The following is a 16,531-nucleotide window of genomic DNA, read 5'->3' as shown; positions in this document are numbered from 1 at the left end:
GTGCTAAGAAACCTCTTATTGTAAGGTTTACCCGAAGTAATAAAAAAGAACCACTAAAATAATAGATACGTTGCGAAGTTTTGACAATTTAAGATTTCGTGAACCTGTACAGGTTTAGGGAAAGTGTAAATGTATTGTTTATTGAATGGAATGTACTGGAAGATATTAAGTACTTAAGTAGGAGGGACAAAAATCAAAATAAAAAATAATCGTGCCCAGTCATTTTTAATGAAGGTCGCCAAAAAAATAAGAATCAAACTTAGAAATCAAAAAGACTAAGTAGTTCTTTAAAAAGGTCAAGGTCACTGAGAGCCCATCCTGAAGTATGGAAAATAATTAAAATTGCGATTTTGTTGGTTTAATTTTGCAATATATAGTTGATATACAATCTTTTTTTTTTGATAAAATGTAAGGATCGTATGTAAAGAGTAAAGTAAATAATTAAATATATAGGAAAAGAGAGCTCTCTTGAAGCATTTTAAGGAAACTAATTTCGAAGCCCTATCTCTATTTTGTATCCGAAACTAGCAATGTATGTATGCGTGCACATCTACATATGCATCCGTATGTGTAGGTACTTTATTGCGAAAAATTGCTCATTTGCTATCTATTTTACTCGATTTTGTTATAAATTTCAACATGTATCATCATCCCTATACAATATAAATACTCTTTATTGCACACCTCAATAAAAGAAAACAATACAAAAGAAAACATACACATAAGCACAGGTAAACAACATGCGGTCTTATCGCTAAAAGGCAACCTATGGGTTGCGGAAATTAAAAAAATTACATTGTCAGTAACCGTCGCGCTGGTAGTGGTACTGGATAAAGATAATGGTACGAAAGTGTGATCAAGAAAACAATAAATGTGATAATTAAGGTCAGTAGGTAAATTGAAGAAAATTTAAAGTTTGATAATCACTGCTGTTTTTTAAATAGGTAAAGATCTGATTGTTTCTGGTCCGATCTTTACCTGGAAGGGTCAAGATCGGATATCGGTCTACAGCAGTGCTAGGTCTGTTAACACAATTACAAAAAGAAACACAGTTTCATCACAATACGCAAAATAAATTACAGAGCGAAGATCGGATAGAAGGAAGAATTCGCGAAATTTACCTTGCTCTCTGTGATTGCAAATAGCACAAGCCCGACTCCCTGAGCGACGCGGGGACACTGACAGTCGAGGCGCAATGAAATGGCGTTTTACACAATGTTGACAACATTAAAAAATAAAGCCAAATTAGGGGGAAATGAATGTCCTACGTTCTTCACCCGCATCCGGTATTTACCCAACATACCTTAATCGTTGTACCGCCGCATTACAAAATGGCCCTTATTTTGATATCGGCTAGCCGTAATGTAATACGGCGGATTATACAATACGACTGCGATACTTATATATAAATCCCCTCGTCAATGTAATTTCATTAAATTTGCTATCTAGTGGCAAACATCAAAGTAGTTATCTTTTACTTGTGACGCACAAGTGTGAGCAATGTAAAATACTATATTTCTAAAAAAAATTGCCTACTACGTAATAAAAGAAAATGTGATTATTAAATTATAATCCGAAAGGTGGTCAAATCGCAAAATGCTGTCGTTTTATTTAAAATAATGAAATAATTAGACCAGTTCCGAAAGTACCGGGAAATCCCGGTTCTTTAAAACAGTACCGGTTCTGCAATCCCTAATAAGGATGTTATACCCATCACTATTCCTTCTGTGTACGTATATTTAGAAACTGTCTCCGCCTCCAATTCGTGCGATAAGGACAACTGCAGCTCGGACCGAAATTCATTCGCAAAAAACTCAAAAATCGAGGTTTCGCTCTCGACTGTTTCCTCCTCCAAAACGCAACTAATCATTATGAAATTTTGGAAATTGCAAGAGGAAGAAATAATCTATGCCGCTATGTTTTCATTTTTTGGATATTTTTTGTCATATTTGTATACTGTGCCTTTTCTTACAGCCAATTCAATTTAGCCGTTTTTGCGATTTTCGAGGCGCTGTATCTTTCTTCCAAATAAAATAATCCAAAAAAGCAAAACATAGCGGCACAGATATTGATGATATTGATCTTATTTGAAAAAATTACTGCTCTAGGTTAAAAATCCAGGGAGGAATCAGTCGAGAGCGTTTGTATGGAAAAATCGCAACTAGGAATTCCTCTTAAGTAGATGAAAAATTTGACGTTATAAATGCGGTAAAAAATAAAAAGTGGCATGGAGAAAAAAGACGTGGCAGCTCAATACGGATTACCAGCAAGTAGGTAGGTACTTTGTCTACAATTATTAAGAATCAATATAAAAAGGAAGGGGCATAGCATCTTGTGTACAAATATTTTCTATAATATTAATATCCAGAGTAAAATATGGGGACTACGTTAATACTCGTCTCCTCGCCCAAAAGAGAATTCCAAGTAGTAGCGCCCATCATGCCGCGCGAATCATGTTGGTGTTGCAGGTGTCCATGGGCGGCGGTAATCGCTTACCATCAGGTGATCCGTGAGCTCGTTTGCCTCGTCTATCATAAAAAAATAAGGGTTCCTTTTGTACCTTTTTGGTACGGAACCCTAAAAAGAATCACAAGGACATAACAAGAAGCTTCGTATAATTGTATTGATTGTGATCGAATTTAACATAAGGTAAGTTCGTTTGATCACGTAATTATATTGAGAAACGGTTGTCCACTTTCCTTTTAATACAACTGTCTGACCGCTGTACCGGGGCATACACCTCCTAACCTTCGTCAATTCGGGGTGTAAAACTGTAAACCGACTAATCGTTTTATTGTTTTATTAAATGCTTATTACGTTCTGAAATAGACCAATTGGACTATCTGTGTAATAAATAGGAATTATATATTTATGGGCTTTTTACGAAACCGTGATAATTATTTTGTGATGAGTGGAAGGAATACTCTGCAGATGATGATGAGGTCAATTTATATGTATGAACTAAATCGCCAGTTGTTGAAACTTCCATAATTATCCCATTTTGGGAATCATTCCAAAGCACTTTAGGTCGGTAAAATTAAACAATGCTACTAATAGATATATACGTATTAGGAGCATTTTATAAATTTAGTTCAGTGTGGTTCAGTAAAATATGTATACAACTGAAAGTTGTGTTTTTTTGCCAATATAAAATACAAATAAATATTTTTTCGTCGATTATACGGAAACTTTTTTATAAGCTTTGTCTGTATGTTACCAAATAGGTATCGACGTCGACCATACGAGTATATGTATAGCTATTAGCTGGGATATACAGGTTGAATTTTTTTTTCACCAGTCATACTCTGCGTTTATAAGTCATACTAGACAACTTTTATTATGACTATTATGAGACCAATGTCGAAAATTTGTCTGTCCCGTTGAAATCAGCGGCATCACATCAGCCGGAATGTATTGTATGAAACAGCCAAGTTTCTATTCGATATTTCAGAATTGGTTCCATAATAAAAATTGTTCAGTATGACCTATAAAGTCACTACGCAGAGTATGGCTGGTGATTAAAATTTGCGTATGTCCAATACTTACGTAACACCTGTATGTACAGATGTGTCTGCGGACAGATTTCCGGCACACACGCCTTCCTGACATACACAGACAGATTTGTCGGCCAGACACATCTTTATGGATATAGATCTGAAGGAACATCTGTACGTATGTCTCTAGCTTATTAAAAATAAAATGTTATTTTGAAATAAAAAAATGTTGTATCATCAAAGACTTGAGCAAAGCAACCAATTTGCTATTAATAAATAGCACATCCCACTTGAGCCTAGTGCCGTCACCCGTCGGAGTTGAATATAATGTTATTATCATTATATTGTCATTACGCACGCAAATGTCACTGTTTTATTTTGAAATGAAAGCCTACTCTAATATGGTTCTCATTAAACTGTAGACATAGAAAAAAGAAAACGGTAATAACATGAAAATATTATTTTAAAACCTACTTAAATATGAGTGCCGGTGAGTAAGGTTGCCAGAGCTCAACGAGGGTGCGGAGTGTTAGGGTCGACAACGCGCATGTAACTCCTCTGGCCGCGTAGCCAACGTTACAAACGTTAACGCTCCGTAGCGTATCGTAGTCATCTCTCTCTATCACTCCTCTTTATTAGTGCGACTGTGACAGTTGCGTTTCGTTCGCCAGGGAGCGTGAACGATAGGCACGTTGGCTACGCGGGCTGGAGTTGCAGGCGTAAATAGGCTACGGAGACTGCTTACCATCAGGCGGGCCATATGCTTGTTTGTCACCGACGTAGTAAAAAAAAACAATAATAATTATCACTGTACCTACCTAGGTATACACTGATAATTAGTATTCTCTTAATTAGGTTCTAGAATAATATTACCCACAAGTTTCCTTATACGAGTACAAAATCTCCACCTCTTGTAAATATTTAAGAAGTAACATTTTCTTTTTACATTTTATTAAGGTAAAGGTAATAAAATCTTTCCAGGCGTAACAAATGAGATTTTATTAAGATTCGTAATGGTACGAGTACATTGTATTTATAACAAGAAAAATCTTTTATTATCGCCGAAAGGAAACTCCAAATAGTCCAAATAGCTGTCTCTGTCTGAAAAATGAGTTTACTCAGTATATAGGTATCTAAGGATTACGGACGACGAATGATTATGACTATAATGTGACAGTTGCGTTTCGTCGCTACCGAGCGTAAACGATTGGCACGTTGGCTACGCACCTAGGGATAGTTTGAGTCCCCGGGAAGGACAGGACGCGTAGCCAACATGCAATTCGCTTTCGCTACGTAGCGATCGAAATGCAACTGTCACTGTCGCTATAATATGGAAGAGTGATAGAGAGACACAAAGCGTTTCGTTGTCGTAGCGATAGCGATCGTCACCTTGGCTAGGCAGGATAGTTTTTTAATCACGGAAATCATCATTTAACGTAGACGAAATCGCGGGCAGAGGACAGAAGCCATGATTTATATTTTATACTATGATTTCTACACATTTTATAGAATTATACCTCTCGCGTCGAATGGCGGTCTCTATGAGAGTTCATTGTTATTTGGAGTAAGTAGCTATCATGTAAAATGTATGTAGACATTTTTTGAAAGAGTATACAATTTTTTGATTTAGTTAAAAAGTTATAAAAATATGTTAAAAAGATATGTATTCATAGCTACACTCCCGGCCAAATATAGAAACAAGCTTATATGTTAATAGAAAAGTGTGATTTTTTGATGTTATTACACCTTGGGTGTATATACTCGTATTAGTCGTATTTTTTAACCTAACCCAACCAAAAGAGACTTGTTAAGTTGTTAGAACTGTCATAGAGACTTTCATTCGACGCAAGGCAAGAGGCATAGGTTAGCATATTCTTACAAACAGACCGATAATTTAGGCCCTAATATTTCACAATGTCCAAGTATAGTCCTAAATAAGCTACTTGCTACTTTTCTGACAAAAAAAGTGATCGTTGGCGTTTAACAATCTTCAAATAAGCTTAGCTGGTAGATAAATGCATATCTTTATAACTTTAGATAGTTTTATCTGGTAATTTATTTGTTAATTAGCTATTTAATACTTTATTTGGACGTTGTGAAATAGGCTCTAAATATTGCTAATTCTTCCCTGCCTTTAATTTGCAACAAAAGGCGATAAATTAAAACACGACCGAATGCGAATTACCTATTCGCACATGTATTGTACAACGTTTTACAGTACATATGGCCCTTTAAATATTCGACATAGTTACGTAATGTACTAATTATATGTAAGTAGCATCATATGTACTTTGAATACCATTTCCATTTTTAAACTGAAACATAAGAAAACACTCCTTGCGATAACCCTCGAGGTTAACCACGGGTCGGTTTTAATTAGGTCAATCTTTTTACATGTACATATGGATAACTAGTACTATTCTCGCACATATGACGTTTTCGTTATGTTATGAGCTCCTTCGTCTATCGGATAACTGTCGATGAGATTATATCTTAAAGTAGGTCACGGAAGAAATTCTAAAGCCAGGCTGAAGCTTTAAAGATACCAGGGAGCCGATTTTTGAATTTCCATCGCTCGATTTTATCTTATTTCCTAAACTATGAACCATAGATTAAAAAAAGTTGCCATTGAAATGAAATATTTTCCAACAGTCATTTTTCAGTTTTCTTTATGATGAACAGGGGTCGGACAAAAAGTGCCAATGACGTCAAACCACTTATAGGATGATTTCAAATAGTATTTTTGATTTTCATAAACAATTATCACGTATCATTTATCAATCTCTTTATTGACCTCTTTATTAAACGATATCGCCACTTGAAATGAGTAAGTACGTTTTTGACTGACACATTGTCAATCAGTACCCCTAGTGTAAATAAATTCGATTTTGAAACGTGACGTACGCGTTTGCGTTTAGTCTCATTTTGTATGGGTTTTTGAACAGCGCGCCAAGCGGGACGTTTTGGAAAGTCAAAAATCTCATACAAAATGACACTTAACGCAAACGCGTACGTCACGTTTCGCTGTCGAAATTAGTTACACTAGGGGTACAGATGAACAGTCAGCGTCAAATACTTCGTAGCAGTCAAAGTGGCCAAATAGTTCGGTACACCATACTAAATATATGGTGTACCGAACTATTTGGCTACTTTGACTGCTACGAAGTATTTGACGCTGACTGAACAATAAATTAACTTCGTTATTGTTTAGCTATTGTATCCTCACGATTATATTTAGCTAAAATTTATATTTACTAATATATAAGAAAACGCTCTAAAATGTCATCTTTACTCGAATATTGTGGCAATTTTCCGTTTTTGGAGGTACGTGACAAACACGTATACTGCTAATCTTACCTACTGTTCCCACTTTTGACTATTAAACCTATTTATCTGAGGATCCCACAGACTTGTTCTAACTAATTTCAAATAATTATACCTTATGGTAACAAGTTTCGTGAAATTTATTTTATTCACTACATCACCCTACCACCTGTATTATTAATTCCATGGATTTATTTACGATTATTTTGTTACTTCATTAATACTACTTTGTTACTACATGTCACACGGAAGTTTAAATACAAACTCAAACATCATCCTGTGTGCAAGATTAAGTACGTCATTTTTACGTCATCTGCACTTTTTGTCCGACCCCTGATGATGAACATTGAATTCAACTGTTTAATAACACAATATTGTATAAATACTAGTTACACCAATAGATTTTTATTTAAATCTGTTTTGTAGAAGAAAAGTTAATATTGCAATTGGTATCACTTCAGGTTTTAACAAGATTCAGTGCGATTTATTATTATCATAATGTGCGTGTATGTAATATTATTATTATGAATATATTTGATACGTACATTAAAACTTACATAAAAAAAAAATCACAACTGATCGTGTGTGGCAGACTTTATGGTGACTATGATGGCTCTGTGGCAGCCATGACATCTCCTATCTCCTATAATCACTTCATTCGACATGACGTTTGGATTGATCGAAAGTTTCCTGTGCTCGTCGCCGGCGCCGTCTTGGTGATTTCCATGTTGAGTTTTTGTTTCTTTTTCGTATAAAGTCGCCGGAATAAGTAATTTTAAATATTTACGGGTAGGGGGTAGTATTTTACAGATTGATGTAATATAGTAACAACCCGATACTTGATAGGCGATAATGCATAGAAAACATCTAATACCTAAGATGATCTTGTGATTATCTATTTTAGGTAATAGTAAAATAACATTTCTTTGGATTTCACGGGCCTATAAATCCCGGTCTTTTGATATGCTTGCATGGGGATATAGATCCAACACGTAGAGGCCTCTTGGAGAGCTTTAATGTCATGTAGAACGCCTGCTGGAACCCGTTCACGGGTTGACACAGTGCAAAAATTGTTATTTTTTTTATGTTGTCTATTTCGTTCATGTAATAAATTTATCAGCTTATAGTACTTTTCAGTAACACGCTTATTTTTGACTGTCATCCAACGAATAAGTTTGGTAAAACATAGATACCTACAGTTGTTTTTCTGTGCAGTCCAATATATACACATGAATTATATAAGTATTTTAAAAAAGAAAAATAAATATATAGGGATCAAAATCACCTTGAACAGTACCCGTAACTGTCATTGACAGTGTCAAAACTGACATATATGCTATCGAGAACGTGATTTACTTTCTATGCATCTCCCTCGCACTTATATGCAAGTACGAGCGTGATTCATAGAAAGTGAGTTATTACGTTCTCGATAGCGTTTATGACAGTGCCGAACACAGGTCGCGTATTTTTTGAATGCTTTATAACTTTTTCCGAATAACATAGAATTATGCAAAACTGAGATAGCAACATACATTAAATTATATTGTAAGTGACTCAACATTCAATAAGTTTTCAATCCATATATGTACATGAATAATAAGGGATCTGTACCTATAACTTTTTTATCAGTAAAAAAATTTGTGACAGAACTTATGACCTGACTAAGTAGTCGTGAAACCCCACAATCTAGAAACCTTGTCTAAAAACTACCATTTTCTCTTCTCATTTAGGGTTTATTTGCCCGACCCACGGAGCAAAGTCGTTGTATCACTCGTAAAAAACAGTGAACGACACCTTTATTCACGATATCGCTAGAAAAGCCAACCCTTGAATTGCTGCGCTGAGAATAAAAGCTGAAATCGCCAGCTTTCAAAACCTTGTGCTTAACAAAAAGCTCATCTCTATACCGAGATATGTATATGCAAAAGCTTGTGTCAAAAATGTAGAACATATACCTACTACGTCTGCCAGCGGCGAAGCTGCCGGCAAGCATTGTATAAGACATAAAACATGTTTCTGAAGAGACGAATATCTTATGTGTGGTGCCATAAGATTGTGTGGATATTAAGAGAAATGTGTAGCTAAGTACTAAGTACGTGCCCTCTGTTAGTGATTGATTATAGACATTTTTTTAGTAGAATTTTAGAGAAAATAATGTGTAGTGTTGAAATAAAATTTCAAAGCTTAATAGTAAGAAGGAGAACAAAACTCTGTTTAGAATTTATAAAAAAATAAGCTTATTTTATGTTTATGCTGGTTGATAAATATGTATGTGATTTCTTTCTTAATTTAATAGTTTATTGATATCACCTACGAGTCCTATGAGTCTGATTTGTAATAAAGCAAAAAAAAAAATAACAGGGTGTTTTTGAAACTGAGATACTCGAGAAACTCGAGAAATCCTGGTCGAGAATTCCTTTGCCTAGAGAAATAAAAAAGGTCGAGAAACCAGAAACCCTATGTAATAAGTAACCTATAATAATACATTTAAACCGTCGTCCTTTCTATAACCAGTTTAGCTATACAATAATGCGCCCAATCGTCTCGCCAAGACTACCATTTCTGTCTAGACTATTAGCATTTTGGAATAATGAGAACATCGTGCTAACAATGAACCAGACGACCTCAAAACAGACAAACGTAATGCACAATAAATATGACACAAAAGTTAGGTAGAAACCGAAAGAGGGTACGCCGCTATAAATCCGAAAAAGCCGAATATTAAATAAAATGCCGAAGCCTCATATAGTCGTGAAAAACAAACGAAATAAGGGGATCGGATGCCACCAACCAATCACGAAACAGATAACATATTGCACAATAGATATAAGACCAAAGTTAGGTAGACATAAATCAAAAGAGGGTAGATCGCTATGGCGTGTGAGTATAGGTACAGGTAGACCACAATTAAACTCGCAACACATCAGTTATTACTCGGTGAAAATGGCATATATGTGCAACTGTGTCGAAATTTTGGGAGTTAGTCAAAACGAATATACATGATGAATAGTTAAATACCCCGTTTTCAATACTAGGATTAATAGGTATTTATAATGTAATCGATCGAGTTAGGTAGGTAAAATAGGTAAATATCTAGAAGTATTACATATCTTCATTATTGAATTGATTAAAAATCGATCATGAATTATTGAATTGTGAGTGTATATTAATTATTTTATAATAAGTATATGTTAGTGGTACAGTTAAAGTGTGTCCACATTGGACATTGAAGAACTTATCATCCGTGAGTCCCGTGACCATTGGTGACCCGAAAACATTTAAAATAAAGATAAATTATTTCGAATCGCGTTAGATCCGTCTGTTAGGCAATGACTGTGTTCAAACTCAACAATAGATTTTTTATAATAAGTAGTTAGCGGATATTACACTAATTGCATTAACGAATATAGAATAGTAAAACTCAACTCAATAAATTAAATGATATTAGGCTTCGTTTTCGAGAAAATCGATGAGCAGGGCGCCACCATGTCGGAGGGGCCTGAAGGCGTCTGGAAATTGTTTTCATGCCTACACCGGTTACATCAACCCCTATGTTTGACTTATGGAGTAAGATTGACATAATTAGGTATATTTTTAGCATTTTAGGCTATTATATTTATATGATAGGTACCTCTTGCGTCGAATAAGGATCCCCATGACAGTTCCTTTAACTATCTTTTGGTTAGGCTTAATTAAAAAAAAATGGTTTTTACCGTATTGTTATTACTGAAATTTCCAAAATATCTACAAAAATTTACGTGACAGCTACTCCGTATATTAATGAAATGTCATACGACACGAAAGTTACGGGTAGGACACTCCCTGCAAACGACTGCAAAAATATATTTTTTATTATCAGAAACAACAACAATAAATACAACTGTTTTAATACAAAATAAACTATGCTATCTTACTAAAGTAATTACTAAGTATTGTAACTTTACTTATAAATTTACCACAAAATTACTTCAAGAAACAAAGGCCGTAGCAGGATAAGGTTCTATGGTTACTTACATCTAGGAGTACAATTGTGCAAAGCTTTGTTAAAAAAAAAACAAGTGGTTGTAGTAACGAACTCAAATTGACGCTTTTCAAGGCCTACTGAGTAGTAGGGATGTGTGCGTTCTGGCTCAGCTTTGGAGGGTCAAACAGTCCTGGTTTTGGTTGATGACCTTTTTTTTAGCAGCCACACTGAGAACCTCAGGTGTTACTTGGTGTCAACAAGTGGGCGGGGTGTTGGTTCAAGATGTCGCTCTCCTATTGGTCGTTGCGGTCATTAGTGGTTCTAATTAGCTAATGACATTCCATTAATTAGGCCACACCTCCTAGTTGAAGTTATCAAGTGGGCGGGGTCTTGGTTCTGGATGGCGCTCTCCTATTGGTCGTTGCTGTCATTTATGATGCTCATTCCTTATTACATCGTAATTACATAATTCTCGATGGGACTCTGCTATTGGGTAGGTAATTAATGATTCCCTAACTGCATCCATTAATTAGGCGACATTGCTCATTTACGAGTAAACTGTTATGAGCCTTTCATATATTCTTAGACCAACCAACAGACGTTTCTCAGGGGTCACGGTTCTAACCTAACCTAACCTATCAACAGCGCATCACGGTTTAAACCTAATCTAACCTACCAACAGACGTTTCTGTCTGCTCAGGGGTCACGGTTCTAACCTAACCTAACCTATCAACAGCGGGTCACGGTTTAAACCTAACCAACCTGTCTCTAATGCCATCGAAGTTCAAATCAAACCTAACCTAATTTTATTATTTTTAGAATACTTCAAATATCTAGTTTTATAAATATTCTCGTTCATTACAAAGTTGAATGTTGAAATCTCTATTTCACACAATGGAATTTTAATGTGACTTTAATGTATGTATAATCTACTTAGTAATTGTTATCATATTGTTAGCCAAATTCCAATAACACGTATTTAGAAGCAAAACAAGTTATCAATTATCAAACAAGACTTTGTATTGAAACAAGATTTTTAATGATCAAGAGTTGTATATATAAAGACCTATGACGATTTCTTTTTTATACTACTATCGATTGACCCACGCTGTACTCCTACACCAGAAGGCATCAATATGTCGGTAAGTCTTCAATTATTAACTACAAATATTGTACATGTTTTTCTAATGTTAAGATTTTAAGAACTGTGGTAATCACGAAATTATGTAAATTTACAATTGTGTAACACATGTTTTGTTTTTAAATACAGAACTCCCCATCAAATGTCTTCGACGGCCAAGACTATACATTTAAGCAGTACTATTATCCAGTGTCAGATGCAGAGGACAGCCTAACTTGTGTACCAGACGAGCCGGTGAAGCGAAAATTAAACACACACTCAAATATCGATGCATTCTTTGACCAGCCAAAGATAAAGAGGAAGAAAAACGTGTCTTCCACTGTAGGAAAAGGCTGTAAAGGGGGTGGTATATCATATATATCTACAAACAAAGACGATGGTACGAATTCGACACATCTAATCAAAATAGAAATATTTGATATGAAAAAACTATCCAAAGTTTCTGATACAACTAAACACTGGATGTTTGCGGATGTGCGTGCAAAATATTTCGTGATGGAAAATGAAACAAATAAGCACTTACAGCAAGCTAAAGATCTCATTTACGGAATCACGAAGGAGATTTCCGAATCCGACGAGTGTAAAAAGTACCATTTTAATTCAAAAGTCTAATCACTGTTGTAATAACTGAAGTGTAATAACTTAATTAGATGTATGAGAAAACTATTAATAAAATACTTTAGAACTATATTTGAAGCTAGTTAGTTAATGATTGATATCATATTAGCTAAATATGTTCACAACCACAAATAGTTCGTATAAATAGGGCTTCCTACAAATTAATGTACATCACTAACCCTTGAGACTTCGCAGTGCGTTGGTTATACAATTCATTTTCTATCATGGATGAAATCGAAGACGCAAAAAGTAATTTCTTTGAGTGTGAAGACAGTATGGATTGCCATATGGTTAACAAGTGTCTTGAAATAGAAGACGTCGAATTTATAGCAGATACTTCACAACGATTCTGGGAATTATGTACCTTTGGAGGAAACGACTCCAAAAACGAAAATAGGTAAGCTCAGATAATTTTTACTTTTCTTGAAAAAAGTTATTTTTAAATGTTTTAGTCGTTTTTTTTTTTTGTCATGTTTATTAAATTATGTTTATTTTTTATTTTAGCGTTATTCGCCAATCCGGAGGAGGGATCAAAAGGAAAGCTGTGGATATTGCAGATGCAGGACCATCTAGTGCAGTTGAAATTTCGGAAAATTATGAAGAAAAGAAATTATGCGAAGCTTGTAATATATGGGTAAGACAACGATATTTTTCAAATCATTTGAAAAGTAATATTCACAAGAACAAAGTTATAGAACACAACACCCATGAATTAAGTAATGTTAGTTTAATCAATTCTGCGTTTGGATGTCGAATCCGCACTTACAGAATAGGATCAGATAATCAAGAGACTGAATTCGAAACTCCTGAAATATTTTTTGAATCCATAAAAAATAAAATTCAGGCCTTAATAAAGGAATGTTTAGATGAGCTTACGATAATTAATATTAATTTTATAGTGCATGCGGAGTTTGTGCAGGAAACCAAAGATCTAAAAAACGTTTTTGATTTTCAAAGTTTTAATTATAACTTTTGTATTGGAGACGATTATGACCCGCTCATTAAAAAAGTAAAGGACACGTTATGTACACACATGAGTGAATTTGAGAAAAAAGACAGTGGATGGTCCTTAAAGAAGATTTTGTTTGTAGACATGAATGTCAACAAATTTAATCCTTTGAGAGGATCATCTTATTTGGATTTACCAAAGGATATCAAAAGTAAAAAGGCAGTGATAAATGTACAAAATAATGATCACCAATGTCTTAAATGGGCTTTGTTGTCTGGTATCTTTCCTGTTGTAAAAAACGCTAACAGAAGTACCTCATACATGCAGCATCAAAATAAGTTAAAGTTTGACGGCATACGTTTTCCTGTAAAATTAAGTGATATAAAAAAAGTTGAAAAGTTAAATGACATAAGCATTAATGTATTTGGGCTTGAATATGATAGCATTTCGAAAAGAAACAACATAGTTGGGCCCTTGCATTTTACCAAATCAAGGAAAGAAAGACACATTAATCTTTTGTATTTAAGCAATGGTAATACGGGCCATTACTGCTTTATTAAGAATTTATCGCGATTAGTTAATAGGCAAATAACTGGTCGTCATGATGCAATTCATATTTCTGATGGTTGTCTCTTATATTTTTTTACCGAACAAAAGTTGAAAAATCACCAGAAAAATGATTGTGCTCATGTTGTAACAGAGCTACCTGACATTGAAAAGACGAACAAAAAAAATTGGTTTGAGGAAATGAAGCCTAGTAATAAAATTTTGTTTGATGCATTTATACGAAAACACAAGTTACCATTTGTAATTTATGCGGACTTCGAATCGTTTCTGAAACCTATATCGAACTCTAACGCAAATTTAGATTCATCAAAACCGTTTACAAATAATGTTCAACAGCACGAAGTTTACAGCTACGGCTATTACATAAAATGTTCATATGACGATAACCTTTCAAAATATTGCACTTATACTGGACCTGATTGTGCTAAGAATTTCATTCTAAGCGTAAGCAAAGATGTTGCTCAAATCCAACGTAAGATTTGTTTTCAAAAAGCTCCAGTTCCCCTAACTTCAGCGGATGAAGAAACTATTAACAGAACAAAACATTGTTTTATTTGTAATAATGAGTTACTATTAGACTGCGTTGAACATTATGAATGGAGTACTGGTCACTTCGAAGGACTAGCACATTCATTTTGCAGTTCCAAGTATAAGACACCCCGCTTTGTACCCATATTTTTACATAATTTAAGTAATTATGATGCTCATTTTATTGTACATGCATTAAATTTTGATGAAGGTGAGATTTCAATTATTCCTCAAAACAAAGAAAAATACATTTCCTTTTCAAAAAAAATACGTATAAATAGACAAGAAATTAGTTTACGGTTTTTAGATTCTTTCAAGTTTATGTCCGAAAGCTTGGACAAACTCGCTCATAATCTAGAAATAAACCAATTTATAGAGTTACGAAAGCAATTCCCGCTCCAAGATGACTTTAAAAGACTAATAAGGAAGGGTGTTTTCCCGTATGAAATGATTAAATCTTATGACTCATTAAATGCTACATCACTCCCAACCAAACCTGAATTTTACAATTGTTTAAGTGATAGCCCCATTTCCGATATAGACTACGCTCATGCTCAAGATGTCTGGGATCATTTTAAATGCAAAACAATGTTAGATTATTCTAACTTATATTTGAAAACCGATGTAATGTTACTGGCAGACGTATTTGAAAATTTTCGAAAACTTTGTTTGGAAACATATGACTTGGACCCCTCACATTACTATACAGCACCGAGTCTGAGTTGGGATGCAATGCTTAAGCATACTAACGTTGAACTAGAATTACTAACTGACTTTGAAAAAGTCTCTTTTGTCAAATCAGGTATTAGAGGGGGAATATCTCAGTGCAGCAATCGATATGCCAAAGCCAACAACGAGTACTTAAAAGATGAATTTAAACCTAATGAACCAAAATCTTATCTAGCTTATTTTGATGCGAATAATTTATACGGATGGGCTATGTCACAATATTTGCCTATTGGAGAGTTTGAGTGGGTCAATGAAAATGTGGATTTTAACATATCAGATTCATGTGATTACGGTTACATCCTTCAAGTTGACCTTGATTACCCGGATATCCTGCATAATTTGCACTCTGATTTTCCACTTTGTCCAGAAAATGTTGTTATTGGTCATTGTAAAGAAAGGAAATTAGTTCCAAATTTAAACAAAAAAACAAAGTACATTATTCATTACAGAAATCTCAAACAGTGTATAAATTTAGGATTAAAACTAACAAAAATTCATAGAGTGCTAAAATTTAAACAAAGTCCGTGGTTAAAAATATACATTGATCTGAATACTCACCATCGTACCCAAGCAAAATCGGATTTCGAAAAGGACTTTTATAAACTTATGAATAATGCTGTGTTCGGAAAGACAATGGAAAATATCGAAAAAAGGGTAAATGTTAAATTAATTACACATTGGGAAAATAAAGGTAAAGTGCAAGGTGCTCAGTCGTTAGTAGCAAGACCTGAATTACACAGCGTGTGTATATTTTCAGAAAATCTAATTGCTATTCAGTTGAATAAGACTAAGTTGTATTACAATAAACCAATTTATTTAGGTTTTTGTATTTTAGACATATCAAAAACATTGATGTATGATTTTCACTATAATTATATGAAAATAAAATTTGAAAATAATGTTAAATTACTGTATACGGACACAGATAGTTTTATCTATCAATACTTTATAGATGACTTTTATTTAGCCATAAAACCAGACATACCTCAGTTTTTTGATACGTCGGAGTATGAAGAAAACAACATTTTTGGTTTCCCACAATTAAACAAAAAGAAACTAGGATTTTTCAAAGATGAAATCAAAGGAAAAATATTAAAGGAGTTCGTAGGATTAAGATCAAAAATGTATGCTATAAGTGTTGATGCTGTAAAAGATACGGATAAATTTAAAGCAAAAGCTAAGGGTGTTAACAAAGCTGTAACAAAAAAGATGAAAAT

General features: G+C 34.2%; 3 protein-coding genes across 5 annotated transcripts in view; 2 read left to right on the top strand and 1 right to left on the bottom strand.

Annotated features, from left to right (window-relative positions):
• The window catches only part of LOC133521965 (uncharacterized), a 121,477-nt gene that overhangs the window by 47,106 nt on the left and 57,840 nt on the right, over positions 1-16,531 (bottom strand). The window lies entirely within an intron of this gene.
• On the top strand, positions 11,836-12,539 carry LOC133521953 (uncharacterized). Its single transcript, XM_061857084.1, has 2 exons — positions 11,836-11,924; positions 12,053-12,539. Exons 1-2 carry the CDS (start codon positions 11,919-11,921, stop codon positions 12,533-12,535), a joined length of 489 nt encoding a protein of 162 aa, XP_061713068.1. The 5' UTR covers positions 11,836-11,918; the 3' UTR covers positions 12,536-12,539.
• LOC133521721 (uncharacterized) lies at positions 12,757-16,080 on the top strand. Its single transcript, XM_061856784.1, has 3 exons — positions 12,757-12,938; positions 13,046-15,620; positions 16,072-16,080. The coding sequence occupies exons 1-3, from the start codon at positions 12,766-12,768 to the stop codon at positions 16,078-16,080; spliced, it is 2,757 nt and encodes a 918-aa protein (XP_061712768.1). The 5' UTR covers positions 12,757-12,765.

The sequence above is a fragment of the Cydia pomonella genome, chromosome 10 (genome assembly GCF_033807575.1).
Source record: "Cydia pomonella isolate Wapato2018A chromosome 10, ilCydPomo1, whole genome shotgun sequence".
Lineage (NCBI taxonomy): Eukaryota > Metazoa > Arthropoda > Insecta > Lepidoptera > Tortricidae > Cydia > Cydia pomonella.
Note: the sequence above shows the minus strand (reverse complement) of the source record. Positions and strands in the feature narration are given on the sequence as shown.